Raw genomic sequence first — 20,179 nt, 5'->3', positions numbered from 1 at the left:
GCCTGTAGGATCACAGGGCAGACAGCCGCGCAGCCCCAGGAAGTCCCCCGTGCATCTGACCTGGGAAACTCAAGATGGTCTGACACACATCTTTAATGTCTTTCTTGCTGGCACTGACTTGAATGTTTTTAAGTTGCCACACATATGGGGAGTTGGGAGAACATGTTCTATTCTTGGGAATGTAATCTGTTACTGACGACTTGACTTTAGCCCAGCCCAGGGGACAGGGTGTAGAGTTGTAGATTGTGGTGGGAACCGGGCAATGGCCGTGTAATACAAGGCCAGCTAGGAATCTGAGTATTATCCTCGGTCACATCTGCCTGTAGGAATGGTGCCAGAAGCGTGTAAAGGGGCAACACAGTGATGCTGAAGGTGGACCACTCGTTTTTCATGAGTAATTGGCCTGGTTTGGAAACACACAACATCGGCTGTGAGGTAGAAATAGCATTTTTCAGTGACATGTGTTTTAACAATTTAAAAACTTTTATTGTTACCAAACAAAATATCACTTAAAATACAATTCAAAGGTGACAGTATCAAAGGGCATTGGCCACCTCCCAGCAAAGAATGCCAAGTAAAGCAAAGCCACTAGTGTCCGTGAATGGGGTGGACGCTCACAAAGCTGCGTCGGCTCTGGTGGCGGATACGATACTTGTTTTTGATGTGCTTTAAATGCTAAGAAGTTATTTTACAACTGGCACACACATGCTATACACTGTCACACATACAGGATCTCCATTAGAAATCTTCCTTTCTATTGGCCTGGTTTCTCTTTGGTACCGATTTCGCTTGTCCACCCAGTTTTTCATTAAAAGAAATTAGGCATACGATATACTTTGTGTCTGAAAATAGAATAGATGGGACACACGAAGCAGAACACGAGACTTGTGCTTAAGTTCCATGTCTCAAGAAAAGTCTTGATAACAAAAAAAAGAAAGGTCAAACCCCTTATTAGTGCAAAGAAAGTAATTTATGAAGCTTCTGCTAACTCTTTAAAGCATGGATAAAAGTGACCTTTCCTTTAAGTGAAAATGTAAGTTTTTTCTTTTTCTTCCCCTCTCCCACCCAAGAGGAGACAAAAGTGCCAAGCTAGAGTGAGAATTCTCCATGGTTTTATGGTTTTCACTCTTGGCCACAGACATCAATGGAACCGAATTCACAAATATAATATAAATATCCCTCTACTTTTAAATTCCTAAGGCCCAGGAAACCATAATCCGTGTTTTCTTTTGTAAAGAATGGAATCTGTGGTTCTAAGTGTCCACTAAAGGAATACTAAATATATCCCAAATAATATCAGGACTCAAACCTGATTTTATAAACAGTAGGACCAAATCCTTAAATCATACAGCAGGCCTGTCCTTCCTTATGGAAGGAGCCCCAGGTGCTGCAGAGGTGGGCAGCAAGACTGACTACTGCACACGCTGGGAAAGCTAGGAAACTCAAGGGCACCCAAACAGAGGCTGAGCCCTGGGCCCAAGTCCTCAGTCCAGTCTCTTCATCAGCAGGGTTCCCCAATCTCCCTCCTCCCCAGCTCATCAGAGCACTCTGTTCAGGGCCATATTGCTTGTTCAGATCTGAAAAACATACTTCTGGGCTCCTTTCCTGCATTCTGAGTTCACACATCCCACAATCTTGATGAAGCTGTCTTGAGAGTCCATGGTGGGGACATCTCTTATCCATCTTTAACCAGAAGGGTCAGAGACCACTGCTCCAACAACAGAAAACGCCCGGGAAGGGCTGTGCACCTAGCAGGCTCTTGCTAAATGAGCCACATGTTACATAATCCCAGAAATATCGATAGTATGATAAACCTAGCTCACCCAACATCATATAAAAATACCCTGGAGAATTTGGATGTCTTCATACGGTAGTGAAGACACCTGGATCGGCACCACAGCTTGGGGCTGAACGCAGAGGCACATCTCTGGAGGCTGGGCTTCTCAACAGGGTCGGCTCCCAGACAGCAGGATTTCCTTCTGGACTTGCAGGGGCCTCAGAGGTGGGCGCTGGAAACCTGCGTTTTCTTTTTCCTGCCATAATGATAAAAAATGTGAACTTACAAAACAAACGAGCAAAGATAAAGTCCTTGTGAAAGGCCGCAGCTAGTCAAGTCTTCTCACTGTCGCTCAGCAGCAGAGTCTGGTTTAAGGCAGAACGTCTCCTACAACCTAGCTCAAAGGTCACAATAATGGTCGCCAAACTCAGTTTGACCTGCTTAAACACTGAGCGGGGGTTAACTGGCATCGTGGAATATAGTAAGTTCCCCATAAATTTTGACTAAACACGGTTTGGAACTGAGCTTTTGAGGAGAGCAAAGGGAAGCAGAAATGAGCGAGTAACCTGCTATGGACTTAGAAGGGCGCACGCTGACGGTGATTTGGTGCTCAGTAGTTTGGGCCCAAAATAAATAATCATAGGTCATAATTAATGAATAGGACGGTAAGCTCTACTTCTGCTAGGTTGTCTCTAAGGAGTGGGGACTAAGTATAATCAATTTATCCAGCTTTTATTATGAAAAATTACGAACATATACACATTTTTAAAAAAGAATTTGTGTAACTTAAATTTCTGCTGATTCTTCATGCTTGAATATCGGCTACCAAACAAGAATATTGGATGTTAATTTTCCCATTAATATTTAGACCTCTTCTCCTCCAAAACCCTGCTCTACCCCCAGTTGTTTAATTTTTTTTTTCTGTGGTACTGGGGCTAGAACCCAGGGGCATTCTACCCCTGAGATACACCCCCAGCCCTATTTTTTAGCCTTTATTGTGAAACAGGGTCTCACTGAGTTGCAGAGGGCCTCACTAAGTAGCTGAGACTGTCCGCAAACCGCGATCCTCCAGTCTCAGCCTCCCAAATGCTGGGATTACACGTGTGTGCCACCATGCCTGGCTCTATTCTAATTTTAATGACTGAGTTGGAAGAAGAGTCCTGGTCTGAAATGACTCACTCTTCCTCCATTTTTTCCTGATATGTTAGGAAACTTGACCTCTGACTGGCTTGTGGATCAAGAACAACACAGGCCCCCGCTATCAAAACTGGCAGTGGCCAGTGGGCAGGATCAGTGCGAAGGCAGGGCCTCTTGATGGAACACTGATGCTGGTGTGTTCACTAGTGAGGCAGAAAAGTCAACAAAGAAGGGATGGGGTGCCTGAGCGCTGGATCCCAGAAGCCCCAGGACCTGTGCTCAGGCATGGGCCCCCACAGCCAACACGAAACTCCTTCTCCTTTTTGACCTGTGAGCCTGAAGGAGGAGAAACTCCACCTCTGGTGTGCAGCTCTTATTTTAGGAGGGCCTCACGTCCTTCCTCCGAATATGCTCCTTTTCCTGGTCTTCTAGCATGACTGTGATGGGTGACGGGCCTGGGCACCCCCTGACACAATGAGCTGAGCACTTCTCCTTCCTGGATGAAGTAGGATCCTACCGTCCTATGGGATGGCTCAAGAGGACATCACACTATCTTACTGACTTTAATCCATTTACTTTATTAATTTTGTCTTGTAAAGTGGCAGCGTCATAAAGAGAAACTCTCAAACTTTAGGTAGCAGCACCCTAAGGTGAAGCTTTGGGTGGGAGGTAGGCCACTACCCATCGCTGTCCCTCCAAAGCCTGGGAATCGGCTTGGGTTCCCTGGGGAGAGAAACACCTACACATCTGACTGGCTCCTCCCATCAGTAGGCAGCCAATGGGATACGACCAGTGGTCTTTCTTAGGGAAGTTCTGGGGACAATTAACCAATTTTAGTTTTCAAAATAGCATCGGGAAACAGGGCAGTGAGATCACCGTACAGGTTGGCTACATCTTGCAAAGCTCTGTAGGTCTGGTAATAAACTCATGAGACCTTGGTGATGCTCACTGGCCCCTGGAGAGGGTGCTGGTACCTGGTTAAAAAGTGGATTTGGAGAGGGGGGTTTCCAGTCCTGGGCGGAGCAATACTCACTTTTAAAAATTTAACTCACAAATAAGATGAAGCATAAAATGAAACTCTACAACAATGGGTCCGTTTTCTCAACAACATCCTCCCCCAGGTGGCATGATGCTGTTTTTATTTAAAGCGTGTTGAATTTTGCAGTTTCCCCACAATACCTGCCAAGCTTTTCCACATCTTCCACAGTCTCCGGCAAGACAATGCCCTTGGTTTCAGGCAAGAGCATTACAAGGCCCCCGCAGAGCGACGCCAGGACACCTAGGGGCAGGGAGAGGCGTCACCGCAGGCTCCTGGCGACCCCCCCATGGCACTCTGCAGGCTCCACCCTCCTGGATCTTCATAGCAAAACTTCACCCAGCTCGGCTCTCCCCGATTTCAAAGTTCCTCTCCTCCCTCAGACCCTGCGCAGTGCGTGGTCCTTGCACTTGGTCTACACTCATTCACACACTCATTCAACAGTTACGCGGTATGTCACTCAGTGACAGGGATAAGCTCTGAGAAGTATGTCTGTAGGCAATTTCACCGCTGTGCCAATACCACAGCGTGTCCTCGGGCAAACTCAGATGGCTACGACGGGTGGTTATAAGCCTGTGGGACCACGGTGGTATGTGCTGTGGTCGCTGACAGAGCCAGGGATTGTGTTTACTGAGCCTCCCGCCCCCTCCAGTGCCAAATACTTGCATTTCACCTGTCCCACCAGGGAAGGGGCCACAGCTGGGTCCCTCCACTTCTGTTTGCCAACACTAAAACCTCCTGGCCTTCTATCCTTCCCGTCCCTACCATCAAGTGACACTAAGACTTGTCCGCGCTTCTGCCCAAGGACAGGCTTTGCCTGGGTCCTTCTGGGTTTTGTTTTGTTTTTGGCACTAGAGACTCAACTCAGGAGCAGTCTACCTCCAAGCTCTACTCCCGGCACTTTTTATTTTGAAACAGAGTCTTGCTAAGTTGCTGAGGCTGGCCTTGAACCTGTGATTCCCCAGTGTCAGCCTCCCGCTTACTGAGATTACATGCACCTTAAGTCTGTCTTTTTGGGCTCCTCACATGGGTGATCAATTCACTCACTCTGGCTTCTTCAACTATTGGTAGAAGCAGCTGAACTCTTATCTTCCCCTGCTAGCTTCACCCCGCCCTCCAGTTTCCCTCCTCCCTTTCTGCTCTTTGGAGCTAAAGTTCTTGAAACTTCATCCTGCCCTTGTTTCTTCATACCCTCGTGGTACACGGGTAAATGTTTAACAACCAGCTCTGGAAATAAAGCCCAGACTTGCAGCTCTGCCTACTCCACTGCATGAACCCTGCCCCTCCCAGCCGGGGACAGTCCAGGCCGCCGTGGGACCTGCCTGAACGTGGCTTTGGGAAGAGACGGGTTAACGCTCCCTTCCATGGCACTTCTACCATTACGACAGAGCCGCTGTCCCCCCAGAATACGCATCATAGCAAGAATGTGGAAAAGAAATTACACACCACTGAAATATGTGTGATCACTAGCTCTGTTTTTAATATATCTTAGATGCTGTAATTTTTTTTTTCGGTACTGGGGATGGAACCCAGGGACATTTTACCTCCAAGCGACACCTCAGCCCTATTTTTTAGTCTTTATTTTGAAACAGGGCCTCGCTGAGTTGTAAAGGGCCTCACTAAGTAGCTGAGGCTGGCCATGAACTGTGATCCTCCTATCTCAGCCTCCCGAATGCTGGGATTACAAGTGTGCGCCACCATGCCCGGCATTGCTGTAATTTTTTTTAGCAATGGCTGTACTTAACAACTGGCTCACAAAATTCTTGAAAACACACTTGCTCTGCTGAGGGGGGATGAACGTTTCCACACCCCACTTCAAACTCACGTAAGACCCCACCTCACGAGCCAGGTCACCAACTGCTGCCCGCCACCAGATGCAATGGCGCTCTCCTGGGCCTGATGGGTGGGTCGGGTGTTGAACCCACCTTCCCTGGGCTTCCCTGTCGGCTCACTCTCCTAGCTCTCCTCCTCTCCTCTCCCGCCCCTTCCTGTCTCTCTGTCCTGTCCCTAGTTCCTTCCCCAGCTCCATTGGTCTCCTACATTCATACGCTCCCAAATCCCATCCTGGGCCACACCTCTTGGGCTCAGCAACAGCCTCCTGGGGTCTCAAGTTCTGATCTGGGTTTGTGGACGTCTCCAGCTCTGGGCCACCATGTCCACCTCCACCGGCTTTGCCAACCGTCCCGCTGCCATTTTGACTCCCACTGTGTTTCCTGAACCTGCCTCTCCCCTCCATCCCCCGCCGGCATTGCCACCCGGATCTGGTCACAGCGGTCTCCTCACTGCTCACAATGCCCCCTTCTGAGCCATCTGTCTACCTGCCATCAGAGCTCTATTTCCCAAAGTGCAGATCTACCCGTGTAGGCCCCCGTGCAAGGCTGTGCAGTGGCTTCACACTGCTGTTTGGATAAAGAACAAGGCCCCTGCTGGTCTGAGGACACCCTCTGTGATCCGTCCCTGGCGACGACTCCCTTGAGGCCCCACTTCACACACTAGACCTTCCTTCCACGGCCTGGAGCTCAGAGACGGCCTTCGCCCTGCCTGGAGCACAGCACACACCTCTGGTGCCGGTGGGTGGCGTCCTCCATCCTCAGAGCACGGCTTTCCTCCTTGCCTCCTCCCTCCCAGCCTCTCGCTGGACTCAAGGGGCAGGTGTCCCTGTAGAGCACCCCACCAGGATTTCAGCCTTCATCACACCCACTGCTGATGGGTGCTGAGAAACTCGTCTCTCTCCCCAGCCAGCCCTGGGAGGGAAGGGCCTGGCCCGCTCCTGTGGCAGCCCAGGCAGCTGCAGTCTCGCACGAGTAGGCTGATGGGTCTCCGAAGCTGCTCTGTCTTCGCTGGGCAGGGGCGTCCTCCCTCTTTGCTCTCCTTTGCTGGCTACAGAACTAACAAGAGCCAGGTGTGGTGGCATACACTCGTAATCCCAGGATTGGGGAGGCTGAGACAGGAGGATCTCCATTTGAGGACAGCCTCAGCTACTTAGTGAGCCCTTTGCAGCTCAGTGAGATACTGTTTCAAAATAAAAGAATAAAAAATAGGCCTGGGAATGTAGCTGGGAGGTAGAATGCCCCTGGGTTCAGTCCCCAGTAACACACACACATACAAACACACACACACACACACAATCACACATGCACACAGAATTAACACAGAACTGATCAAATACCATTAAATGATTTGAAATAATCTTGTTTTATGCTTGCTGGTGTCAAGTGGCTAGAAGCTAACTGTTTGTCCTTAGCACTGCCAAAGGAGTTCAGCGTGAATTAGAATGTATATCTTCATGGATTCAGTATTTTCATTCAGATTTCGGCTGTTGAACAACAAATGAAAAGCATTCTCTCACCAGAGTGAGGAGGTGGAGACAGAGGCCAAGGAAGAGGCCCCCGTGTCCTGTAGTCAGGAGGGCGGAGCGGGTGTGCGGCAGCACCCGAGAAGCCCCGGCTGAAGGACCCAGGTCCTTCCCTAGACTGGAGCACAGCGGCTCACCAGGCTGGAGGACCAGCGGTGGGGAGGAGGCCGTGGACCTAGGGACACGAGGGGGTACGGTATGTATGGAAGTGATTTCGTATTGCCTTTTTGGTCAGCATAGCAGTTTTAGCATCAAAGTAATTTAAGATATGATATTATTAGTTATCAAACATTTAAAAACATACTTGGCCAGGTGCAGCGGTGCGCACCTGTAATCCCAGCACTTGGGAGGGTGAGACAGGAGGACTGCAGGGTCAAGCCCAGTCAGCAATTTGTCAAGACCCTCAGCAACACAGCAAGATCCTGTTTCAAATAAAAATATGAAGGGCTGGAGTATAGCTTGGAGGGAGAATGCTCTGGGTTTAATCTCTAGTACCAAAATAATGGTAGTAATAATAATGGTATAACTAGTGCTCAGGCTGATGTTTAAACACACTGAAGATCCAATTTGGTTCCCTAAATTATTTTATTTAATTTCCCAATACAATAAAAGCATTTTGTAGTATTTGATTTTAACTCAAAACCTAAACAAAGAAATCTAACTTAAACACTGTTTATTAACACCCCTTAACATAAAGTAACTTGAAACCATTTAGGACTTCAAATTTGGTTGTGATCAGATTGGCCCCTCAAAACTGAAACTGATGTCAAAAGAAGATGAAATGGACATTATTAATGTCAAATCTAGCGTTATAGTTTCCATTAATGCAAAGAATGTGGCTGAGAGCACTAAAAGTGCATACAGAATATGCTTTAGCCGGGCACGGTAGCTCACATCTGTGATCCCAGCGCTTGGGAGGCTGAGACAGGAGGATCACAGGTTCAAGGGCAGCCTCAGGAAGAAGGGAGGCGCTCAGCAACCTAGGGAGAGCCTGCTTCAAAACAAAACATAAAACAGGACTGGGAGTGCATCTCAGAGTAAAATGCCCCTGAGTTCAATCCCTAGTAACACACACACACACACACACACACACACACACACACACTTTATGAAGCTCTTACCAAAGATGATCAGAGGGAGTTCCAGCCACACAGCGGCTAGTCGAAAGAGTAGAAATGGGGCTATGATTCCCCCAAAATCACACATACCTGAACACAGCGAAACCCCAAAGTTTCTGCAGAATAAGAAGGAGGTTTAAATGAAAACTACTCAGGTCAATAGAATCAAGGCATTAAGCATTCAGACATGTTAAACAACAGGGAAATCCTGATGATACTTTCCATATCTACCAGTTTTTAACTTTGAAAACTACAACTCTCTTGCCCCGGAGGCAAACTTTCTACATCCCTCATAGTGGGGCAGCGAGGAGGCCTCCGGGGCTGGAGGAAAGACTTCCACTCCTTGGCAGCTCACCAGTCCCCCCCCCATGACACGCAGGTGCCCTCGGGACGCCTGCTTGGCCACGGTGTGCCCACGGGAGTGTTCCCCCATCCCAGCAGGCCGGCGTGTCCTAGCCCACACGCGACGTCTTGTGGCCCTCACAACCAGCTGCTTCCAAATGCGAAGCGTGATGAGGTCAGAGGAGACGCCCAGCACTGAAGAAAGGCAGAGCCCGTGAATGCAGACGTAAGCCGCAATTTAACAGGAGCACCAAGGGGTTTCCTGTCCCCAGTTCAGCGCCTTTCCACCAAGCCATGGCTATGTACGAAGGTATTTACGTGAGAAATACTTCTATTGTGGAAGCTGGTAGGCAGCAAGGCAGAAAGCAGCTAGCTAGCACTCAAAGGGCATCTGCTTTTACTGGTGATATTCAGCTCAATGATACGTTATCACTGAGCTAAAGAAACTGTGCTGCGGTGACTTAGGAGAAGTGATATCAGAGAAGTTGGAATTACCGTAAGGTTGTCGGGTATAATTCTGAATTTACCAAGTAAACAATTTCAAAGGCCATGGTTATCCCTAGTCTTCCCAGCGTAGCAACTGTGGTCCTCAACCAGGGCGTCTCTGCAGATACAGAATGTTCAGAAGAGGAGTTAGGAGTCTGATCTCATTAAAATTTTATTAGAAAAAGAAGGGTACTTAGTGTCCTAAGTCTTTTCACGAATGATAGAATCTTCTGATACTAGAGCCAAAATTTAACACCAACCAGGATGATAGCTGCTACTTCAGTGTGCGAGAGGGGTGTTTCTGAGCAACGTTAGAATATAAAAATACAATTCAAGAACCACTTTTTGACACATTTGTAATACCAGTACTTGGGAGGCTAAGACGGGAGGATTGCAAGTTTGAGGAGAGCCTCAACAATCTAGTGAGACCCTGTTTCAAAATAATAAGTAAAATGGGTCTAGGGAGCTGGGCATGGTGGCGCACACTTGTAATCCCAGCATTTGGGAGGCTGAGACAGGATCATAGTTTGTGGATAGCCTCAGCTACTATTTAGTGAGGCCCTTTGCAACCCAGTGAGACCCTGTTTCAAAGTAAAGAATAAAAAATAAGGCTGGGGGTGTAGCTTGGAGGTAGAATGCCCCTGGGTTCCATCCCCAGTACCTCCCCCACACACAAAAAAATGGGGTTGGAGTGGTAGCTTAGAGGTAGAATACCCCTGGGTTAAATCTCTAATTCTAAAAAAAGAAAAAGGGCCAAGGATACAGCTCAGAGGTAGAATGTCCCTTGGTTCAACTCCAGTACCAAACACCAAGACAACACAACAGAACATTTGACAGCTGTTGAGCATCCACTACACTGGACCACGAAACAGATTCTCCAGGCTGTGCCTTCTAGAGCAGGAGTCCACCGGTCCTTTGCGGGGAAGGCAGTCCAAAAGTGCCCGAGAACCCATCCCGTGTCAGGTGCCTACCCTTCCTCTATCTGTATAGATCAGAAAAACTCTCCTGCTGGCCTTGGCTTCTAGAGAGTCCCAAGGCCTGGAGGACTGGGCTTTGGGGAAGGGGGCGTCCATTCAGGGTGTTACTGTCTTCTCATCCCCAATCATGCAACTTTCCCACCCTACACCAAGAAATCATCGAGAAGAAGCCAGCTTCTTACACACTAGTTAGTTCATCCATTTTAAAGTAGATGGTTCAAGACTGCTCTAACTGTGTGAAGAAACTCCCCTTTCCTCCACAGTAACTATGGGAAAGGCCAAACATTTTCTGAGACATTTTCTTTCTTTTTTTTAGGGTAGAAGGCATCCGCTATTTTAATTCTAAAATGTCTGTGCTCTGAGTTTCATAAGAGTTGTGCAACAGGGCATGGTGGCGCACGCTCGTAATCCCAGCATTCAGGAGGTGGAGACTGGGGGATCGCAGTTCACGGACAGCGTCCGCTACTTAGCGAGGACCTTCGCAACTCAGTGAGACCCTGTTTCAAAAATGAAAAGGACTAAAAAATAGGGCTGGGGGTGTAGCTCAGAGGTATAATGCCCTTTGGGTTTCATCCCCAGTATCACAAAAATAAATAAATAAATAAATTAAAAGAGTTATGCAATTTATGTTATTCTTTCCTCCAAGACTTGGTACGAGGACCTGTGATGGTATGCACAAGGTCACATCTGCTCTCCAAAGCAAAGCTAGTACCTGTCACACTCATACAGATGACCACTCAACACTGAACTGGCCTCTTGCCTGCTGGGAGAAGTACTGTACCTTCCTGATTAACTATTTTCTTTTCAGTAGAAAAGTAGGCATGAATGCAGATGAAAGAAGAGAATCAGAAAACCTCAGCTACTTAGTGAGGCCCTCTGCAACTCAGTGAGACTGGGTTTCAAAATAAAGAATAAAAAATAGGACAGGGTCTGTAGCTCAGAGGTCAAATGCCCCTGGGTTCCAGCCCCAGACCCACAAAAAAAAAAAAAAAAGAGAAGAGAATCAAGCTCAGAGTCACATGTGTCCTCTCTCGAGAAGAGTCAACAAAAGCTACAACTCAATAAAACCGCTGCCAAGGGGGGAAGAAGAGGAAAAAAATGGGTCAAGAATCCAGAGTGCTGCTGGGAGCCCCAGATCATGGTGCTTTTATCACAAACTGGCCGAGGATTTGCTGTCTTCCCAGACAAGACACCTGTGGCTGCCACACCAGGGAGTGAGCAGCGTCCCAGCCGTCCTCATGCTCGGGCACCATCTGCTTTGGCACAAGATGGTGGTAAGAATGTGTTTTATTTAAGCTGTGTTTTTTCACAACGTTCAGGGAGGGTGACGGGGAAATGCCTTCTACTCCTGTCTCCGTGTGAGCAGGCATTGCGGGGACTTTCTAAGTGGGGGCTGTGACTCAGATTCACGGGGTTCCAGCCCTATGGGATAGACTCCTGTCTGCTGTGGGGCTGCGAGGGACAAGTCGTCCGCTACTGTGGAAATAGCTTTGTGATCCGGGGCAGGCCCTTGAGCCAGAGGTTTCTTTTGGCAAAACTGCTGTGTGGGCGATGTTCCTGGTCCGATGGCAATTCAGGTGAACAACTGAGGCCAGAGCTGTCCTGTGGACATGCGAGGCAGGAGTGTAGGGTTAAGTTTAAGTTGGCAGCTGTTGAAAGCGCAGCACTAGCTAGAGAGGAAGAGGGAAACCAAGGGGGCTAGATAAACGAGGGGAGGAATCAGAGCAGTGGACAGAGACCTGGCGAGAAGGGGGAGTGAAGGGGAGATGTCATGGTGGAGACAGCGCAAATGATCCCGTGTTCATTTGTGACACTGGCAATATCAGTGTTAATGCTGTGTGGGGGGCAGGGTGTGTGTATACACACGTGCTGTGTGTGTCTGTTCTGTCACTCGGAACCTCACTAAGATGTAGAGTGACAATGAGCCAATTAAAAAAAAAAAACAGCAGCAGCAGCAGGACCTCCTCAACTGCATCCACTGTTCAAGAAAAGCGGCAGGAGCACAGCCCGCCAGCTGCGAGCAGATCACTTTTGCTTGACCAGAAGTGACTGAGACCCTCACTGAAATGCAGTTACATTGCCGGGCGTGGTGGCGCACACTTGTAATCCCAGAACTTGGGAGGTGGAGACAAGTGGGTCACAGGTTCAAGGCCGCCTCAGCAATTTAGTGAGGCCATCCTCAACTTGGTGAGACCCCATTTCAAAATTAAAAAATAGAAAAATAAAAGCCGGGCGTGGTGGCGCACGCTTGTAATCCCCGCGTTTGGGAGGCGGAGACAGGATTGCGCAGGTTCGAAGGCAGCCTTGCTGGCTTAAGAGACCCTGTTTCCAAATAAAATATAAAAAGAGGTCTGGGAGTGTAGCCCGGAGGCAGAAGGGTTCCATCCCCAGTACCACAAAAAAAGAAGAAAATAAAATAAAAATAAAAAATAAGGCTGAGAGCCAGGCATGGTGGTGCACGCTTGTAATCCCCGTGCCTGGGAGGCTGAGACAGGAGGATCGCACAGGTTCGAAGCCAGCCTCAGCTACTTAGTGAGGCTCTCAGCAACTTAGTGAGACCCTGTTTCCAAATAAAATATAAAATAGGTCTAGGAGTATAGCCTGGAGGTAGAAAGCCCCTGAGTTCCATCCCCAGTACCTCAAAAACAAACAAACAAACAAACAAACAAACAAACAGGCTGAGAGTATCGCTCAGGGATAGCATACTCCTGGATTTAGTCACCAGCACCATGAAGGCAGGCAGGCAGGCTGAGACCTAGCACAATTTAACTGTGTGCACACTGGCACAGGCATGCAGCGAGAGATTGCAACACAGCTTATAAATATGCTAACTTCTAGTACCAAGAGGTCTATTTGCTGCTTACCCCTTGGTCTCCTAGGCACTGTCTATGGGGAGTCTACCTTGCTAAGTGAATCCATGAAATAACCAATTCCTACAAATGTCTCTGTATTCGTCATATTTGTTTCCTATATGGGCTAACTGACCCACTGAGCCAGTAACAAAAAGAACCAAACAGAAACCAAGAAACCAAGTTCACACACACACACACACACACACACACACACACACACCATGAAAACCACATGTGGTTAACTTAGATGAAGAACTAGCCAATTCTGTAAAATAGAAAACGTGACGTGATGGAGTTGGTGTCCTTGTGGGCTTTTGGCACAGATTTAATCTGAAAGACTCCTGATCCTTTACAAGCAGAGTCCAGCACCGAACTATAAAGGGACAGAGACTTTGTTTAAGTGTGTAACAAAAGATAAGTCCCTAAAACACTCAGCTGTTCATTAGGAAAAGAAAGCAATTTATTAGAAGTCTAAATTATGTGTCAGCAATTAGGTATGCACATGAAAACCTTTGATCATCCCAGTAATGTGTTAAATTCCTTTTGGAGAAGTAATAGACATCTTTGGGTGCCAATATAAAAAAACACACACATTAAAAATGAGGCTGAGACAGGAGGATTGTGGTCTGCAGACAGCCTCAGCTACTTAGCGAGGCCCTTTGCAACTCAGTGAGGCCCTGTTTCAAAATGAAGAATAAATAAACAGGGCTGGGGGTGTTGCTCAGAGGTAGAATGCGCTTGGGTTCCATCCCCAGTACCGAAAAAAAATTTTTTTTGAAAATGAGGACTAAAGCTAAAACTATCTTTATGAGGACTTAGAAAAGTAATATTCCTCTCCGAATGATGTCTTGGTCAAGCTACTGGAGCTTTAAGGCATAAAACCTCATTTCTTAAGGAAGAATGCAGAATTTAAAATAAAGTTTTGAATCTCCTCTGAATGTGCCATCTGCTCTGAGCTCTGAAATAAAATTGAGTGAAAAGTCCTAATAAAGATATGTAAATTAAGATGTATGAGCTGACTTTTTTTCTTAGAGAAATTAAAAGACAACTTTTTGATTTCAAAAAGAAGATACCCAAATTTCTGGGTTTGTGGCCCTCCTAAACAAACTAAAAAACAGAAGACAGGTATAGATAAGGAATGCTCTCGATCCTCCAAATTCTGAGCAGAGTTCAGAAATCCTCACCCATAGTAGTGAGTCTTAGATGAGGACACAGCCAGAAAGATGATTTCTTTTTCCAGAATTTTCTTCTCAGCCCATGAAACCTGCATGGGAAGCCAGTTGAAGCACTTTCTGTGGGGTAGGCTGAGGGCTGATTCCTGCAGAAGGCTCCTCAGCTTTCTGCACAGGGGACCCATGCTCATGGCCTCAGCAGTGGCCGAGGAGAAACGCCTTTCTAATGTTCCTCTGACAGTGGCTTGGAATCAAGTCCACAAGAGAAAGTGCTAAGTTGGAAGGACAGCTGGAGCCAGGGGAGCCTCTCCTCACATTTGGAACTTGCTTTAGGGATTTGAACCTTATTCTTTCCCCTCATTCATGACCAACGTGTGACTAAGACAACAGCCAAGTCTACAGAATATATAAAATGTCAATTGTCAACAACAGACACGTCTGGAGAATATATAAAACCCGGGGAGAAAGAGAGCCACTCACTTTCAGTCTTGCTGCAAACAACCCTAAAGCATCCGTTGGCAGGTTATAGCTACATGATACCACAGGAGATGGATGAGACAGGTTATAGCTACATGATACCACAGGAGATGGATGAGACAGGTTATAGCTACATGATACCACAGGAGATGGATGAGACAGGTTACTCTTCATCTTGGATTTCCCCGTGTGTGACAGCGTTCTCTATGAAACGCCGATTCCTCCCCCGCCCAGCCGCTTCTGCCTTGATGTGGACACACCGTTGTGAATGCTTGCTTTCTGGAATCACACACTGAAATCAACCCAGTCACTCCGGAACCAGAGAAGACCTGGGGTAAAAGCATTGTGTCATGAAATGATGGGCCGCACTTACAGCATTCAGCTTTCTCCCCACATTGCTAATTTTATATACAATGAACACTTCTTCCCTATTCTCTGTATGATGAGAACCAAATTAAAACACATATTAAATCTATCTATCTATCTATCTATCTAGTCTTAGGGAGCTATGGCTTTAAGTTGAACCCCAAACCAAAAGAGCAGTGAGCGCCTTAGTGTTCCAGATTGTTCCTTTCTCCCTCGGTGGGAATGACGCCACTCGTTCACCTCTCTCCGTCCCCCTCCCACTTTAGCGGCAGGCCATTAGTAAGGGCTAAATGGGCACACACTGACAACCATCATACAGCCCCCCCCCCACTCAGTGAATATGCTAACTCAGTGTAATGCTTTGAATTGTGTCCTCCCAAATATCCACGTCTACCTGGAGCCTCAGGATGTGACCAGACTTGGAAACAGGGTCAGCAGTTAAGACAAGAGAGACACAGAAGAAGGTGTCAAATGAAAATGGAAGCCACAGCCAAGCTCAGGGGCGCACAGCCGTAATCCCAGTCCTTGAGAGGCTGAGACAGGAGAAATGCAGGTTTAAGGGCAGCCTCAGCAAGTAGTGAGACCCTGCTTCAAAATAAAAAGGGCTGGGGGTATAGCTTAGAGGCAGAATGCCCCCTGGGTTCCATCCCCAGTACCCCAACAAAACAAAACTCAAGATAGAGAAGGGAGGTGGAGACTGGAGGATGCCAAGCACAGGCCGGGTCACCAGCAGCAGGCAGGGGAGACGCAGGGAGCAGGGTGCCCCTCGGGGCCTCTGACCTGACCAGCCCAGCCACACTGATCTCACACTTCCAGCCTCCAGAACTGTGACAGTAAACATTTTTGTTGTCTCAAGTCACCAGTTTGTGGTACTTCATTATAGCAATCCTAAGAAACCGAATGCACTCATGGAAAATAAGAGAAATACGGTTTCTGTTACCGCCCAGCATTCTGATCCCACAGGGGACTGACACCTTCGCTTTTCTCTTCTGAAGCTTGGCATATCTGTGGTTTTATCCAAGCAGGGTCTCCTGGTGTCACAGGGATTTGTAAACCTGCAAAGTCTCTTGCAGATGCCTGCTCTGAGCTCTGCAACATTACCATCCTATTTCCTGACCCTCTGAGGACAGGATTCTCAAGGAAAGCCAGTCTCTGCAGACACTGAGCGCCGCCAGGGAGTCCAGGGCTCGCAGAACCGCACTCCACGCCCGGAACGCGGAGGCCCTCACTCGTTCTAATGAACACACTCCTTGGGACCTTAAAGAGCTTCCTCTTTCGGCCCTTGTGTTCTGTGGCAGAGAGCCTCTGGGTTGTGGCAGGGATCTGCCATCCCACCCCAGCCTAGTTCACTCTCTGCATCTCTCCCTGTCATCGTAACTGCTATAGCTGCGAAGAGCGCACCCCTCCTTTTCCTCCCGGGGCTCAAGGGCAGTGCCGAGCTCCTGGACTGGCCTTGGGGACAGTCCTGCTGGACAGTCCTGCTGGTGACTGACTGTCCTTCCTTTTTTTTCTTCCCAGCTTTTTCTTCTTGCTTTCTTTTCTAAGTCTTATAAAGAATTCTGTAGGTTCATTTATCAAAATGACCTGTTAGTATAAAGTGTTTATATCTTTTTTTTTTAAAGTACTGGGGATGGAACCCAGGGGCATTCTACCTCTGAGCTACACCCCCAGCCCTGTAATTTTTTATTTTTTATTTTGAAACAGGGTCTCACTGAGTTGCAAAGGGCCTCACTAAGTAGCTGATGCTGGCTGTGAACTGCAATCCTCCTGTCTTATAGTCTCCTAAATGCTGGGATTACAAGGATACACCACCATGCCCAGCTAGATGTTTATATCTTTTAATGGGTCACAGATCATTCCGAATTAAGAGCTGTGTCTTTGCTCCGTCCCTAACCTCAGCATGACATGGCACCAGTGATACGGTAGATGGATGCTCAGGAAAGATGTTCAACAGTGCTAACCCACCCCAGGAGGAAGTCAGATAAAGTGACTCAAATCAACCCCTCACTAGGAGCTGGGTTTAGTGTAGTACCTGATTACACGGATAAATGAACCTAAAAATTGAGCAAAGAGAAAAATCTGTAGAACCGATTTCTTGTCTCAGTTGTGACACTGATTTAGCAAGGTAGGAACAATACCACCACCAGAGTTGGTGGGGAATCAAGACTGTGACGGATGGCCAGTCCTTAAGACAGTGATTCCCCTGAACTTGATTATTTCAAGTGTTTTAAGCTCTTCGGCAGCTGCCAAAAAGGGGGGGGGGGAGAGTACCTTCTGACAAAAAGGCAGTGATGAGGCACGACACCCCCGCCAAGATGTTGCTCGCTGCGAAGGGGAAGCGTCGTCCAAACCGCTCGATGGTCAGTAAGATCAGGAGAGCGCCCGGCAGTTCCACCACTCCTGAGATGAAGAAATCTATGTAGAGGTTGCCTCCTATGATTCCCAGGCGCATGACCAGCCCTTGGTACACCACTGCACTCGTGAACCTGCAGTGACGTTGGCAGACAGCAGGGAACAAGTGAGAGAGACCCGCACCCGTCTCCAAGGCAGGGCTGCGTTGGAAATTTGACACGAGCTTTTAGATGCAAACACGAGTCGAACTTACCAAGCAAACATAAGTATAAGTGTGCACTTCCTCATTTGGGGGGTTCTCACCAGATCTAAAAAGGATGGATTACTAATTTCCTCGTCTGTAACAGTGATCTGCGTAAGAGAAGCACATTTCAGAAGCAGTAGGTAGCAAGAAACACCTGCACAGTATTAATGGATCCGCTGGATTCAAAGCTAAAGAATCACCATCTCACGAACTGATTGGGCCCTTCCACAGTCGTGTCTAAAACCTGGGAATGAAAACCTTGTCCTCTGGCATTCTGAATAGGTCAAACTCACAGAGGTGCGGTTACTCAGCTGCAAACCAGTTCTTAGGATAATCCCAGTTCTTGTGCTTAAGTGCTCTGAGCAAACACGGAAGTAGATGTATGCCAAGGCAAAATATGTCTGCGTTTGTTAAGTTGGGGGGAAGATGATAGTAAAATGGAAAACAATTCAGATCCTATCAAGTCTACCTTTAATATTAAATCATCAAATCTTACTTTGACAAGGAAAATCATAGGCCTGAAAGTAGCCAGGCCTGATGGTGCAGGCTTGTAATCCGCGTACTTGGGAGGCTGAGACAGGAGGATCACCGGTTCGTGGCCTGCCTCAGCTACTTAGTGAGCCTCTTGGCAATTTAGTGTGACCCTGTTTCCAAAAAATTTATACAAAAATAGGGTCAAAAATTATAAAAAATAGGGCTAGGGGTATAGCTTGGAGGTAGAATGCCCCCGGGTCCCTCCTCAGTTCTGAGAAAAAACCGTCTAAAGCACCACAGATATTTTGTTTCCATCTGTCTGTTGGAATCTGGAAGATTTTTGATCTAGAAAGATTCAGTTCATCTTTAGCCATCTGAGAGGCTGCCACTGTCTTCAACAGGACTGCTTGTTGGCCTACTGTACACAGAGCCCTAACAGGCAAGAAAGCACTAGGACAAATATTCCTTGACTTCTAATCCAGTCTGCCAAAGGTCTCTGAGCGGAGCGCCCTGCCATGACCACTGCCCCCTATTTCCACGTACCCGCATAGTGCACACCTCTGCACGGGGCCCTTTGACCTCCTTGGTCCTGATTTCACCCCCCATTCTGGGAGGTCTTTGCTAACCTCAAATAGAACTGGTGACTTCCAGATTGGTGGCTCCACTTCCCAGACCTTTACCGTAGCCCCTGAGCTTCCCGATGGGTCTGTTCTTTCCCTGGGAGCTCTGGCACTGTAGTGGGCTAGGGACCAAGTCTTTTTTTTTTAAATTTATTTATTTTTATTTATTTATTTTTATTGGTGCAATGTATTCATACATCATAATGGTATAAAGAAAATACTTTTGTAGACATACATGCACACATCGCCCAGTTAGCCCCTACCCGTTCCCCACCCCGTTCCCTCCCCATCCCTCCTTCCCATGCTTGGCTTAGTGGTTGACATCTAATTTTATAGCAATTTATCCAATATTAACGATGATAATCTCACAAAACAGTTTCATTTGTCTGATACCAAGTTTTTGATGACTAAAAGATAACAGTTCAATATTTCTTTTTGCTTTCTTTCTTACCAGAGAATATTTTTTTCTTTTCTTTTTTTTTAGGTGAAGCTATCATACATATATTTATTTATTTTTCAGAAAAAATCTATCCTGAAATGAAATATGGACTCTAGATACCAAAAACAATCTCGAAGAAGAACAAAGCTAGAAGATGTATATTTTCTGATTTCAAACCATATAAAGCTACAATAATTGAAACAGTGTAGTACTGTTCTAAAGGCAGATATATAAACCATTGGAGTTAAATAAAAGCTTAGAGATAAATTCTTCCATATATTGTCAAGTTATTTTTGACAAGGTTTCCACGAACATTTGGTGGAGGAAATACTAATCTTTTAACTAAATATTGTTGAAAATAATAATTACATGAAAAAGAATAAAATTGGACCCTTACCTAACACATATACAAATATTAACTCAAAATAGGTAAAAGACCTAAATATAAATCTTAATACTATAAACTTTTAGAAGAAAATCTGGGTCATAAAACCTCACAACATTGAAGTTGGCAGTGATTTCTTGGATATGATTTCAATGGCACAGGCAACAGAAGAGTATACAAACTCCCTAAAAAATAAAAAAATATTGTATATCCAAAGACAATGTAAACAGAGTTAAAAGTTACTGATAGAATGGGATAAAATATTTTCAAATGCTATATCTGAAGGTATATTAATATTCCAACTAGAAATCCTAAAAATTAACAACAATAAGGCAAACAATACCATTTAGAGGTAGGTAGAAGACTAACATAAGTAATGAATCTCCACAGATAACCAATCTTAGTTGACTGTTGGATGGAAACTCTTGTTTCTCTGGTTCTGGTGAGTGTTACCAATTTCTTCTTTGTAGTTAATCTCTTTGAGTATTTTCTCTAGTGCTGGTTTTGAAGACAAAAATTCCTTCAGTTTCTGTTTGTCATGGAAGCTTCTTATTTCTCCATCTAATTTGA

At 46.6% G+C, this 20,179-nt stretch overlaps 1 protein-coding gene across 1 annotated transcript in view; it reads right to left on the bottom strand.

The window, feature by feature from the left end:
• Positions 1-1,996: 1,996 nt before the first annotated feature.
• The window catches only part of SLC22A3 (solute carrier family 22 member 3), a gene marked incomplete at both ends in the record, with an annotated part of 90,467 nt that continues 72,284 nt past the window's right edge, over positions 1,997-20,179 (bottom strand). The window contains 6 exons of the mRNA XM_080700760.1: positions 1,997-2,033; positions 4,094-4,193; positions 8,427-8,539; positions 9,261-9,369; positions 17,367-17,581; positions 17,701-17,798. Of these exons, the coding sequence (XP_080556886.1) occupies positions 1,997-2,033; positions 4,094-4,193; positions 8,427-8,539; positions 9,261-9,369; positions 17,367-17,581; positions 17,701-17,798 (672 nt within the window). The remainder of the gene's footprint in view (positions 2,034-4,093; positions 4,194-8,426; positions 8,540-9,260; positions 9,370-17,366; positions 17,582-17,700; positions 17,799-20,179) is intronic.

This window comes from Muscardinus avellanarius, assembly GCF_963383645.1.
Source record: "Muscardinus avellanarius genome assembly, chromosome: 8".
Classification (NCBI taxonomy): Eukaryota; Metazoa; Chordata; class Mammalia; order Rodentia; family Gliridae; genus Muscardinus; species Muscardinus avellanarius.
Note: the sequence above shows the minus strand (reverse complement) of the source record. Positions and strands in the feature narration are given on the sequence as shown.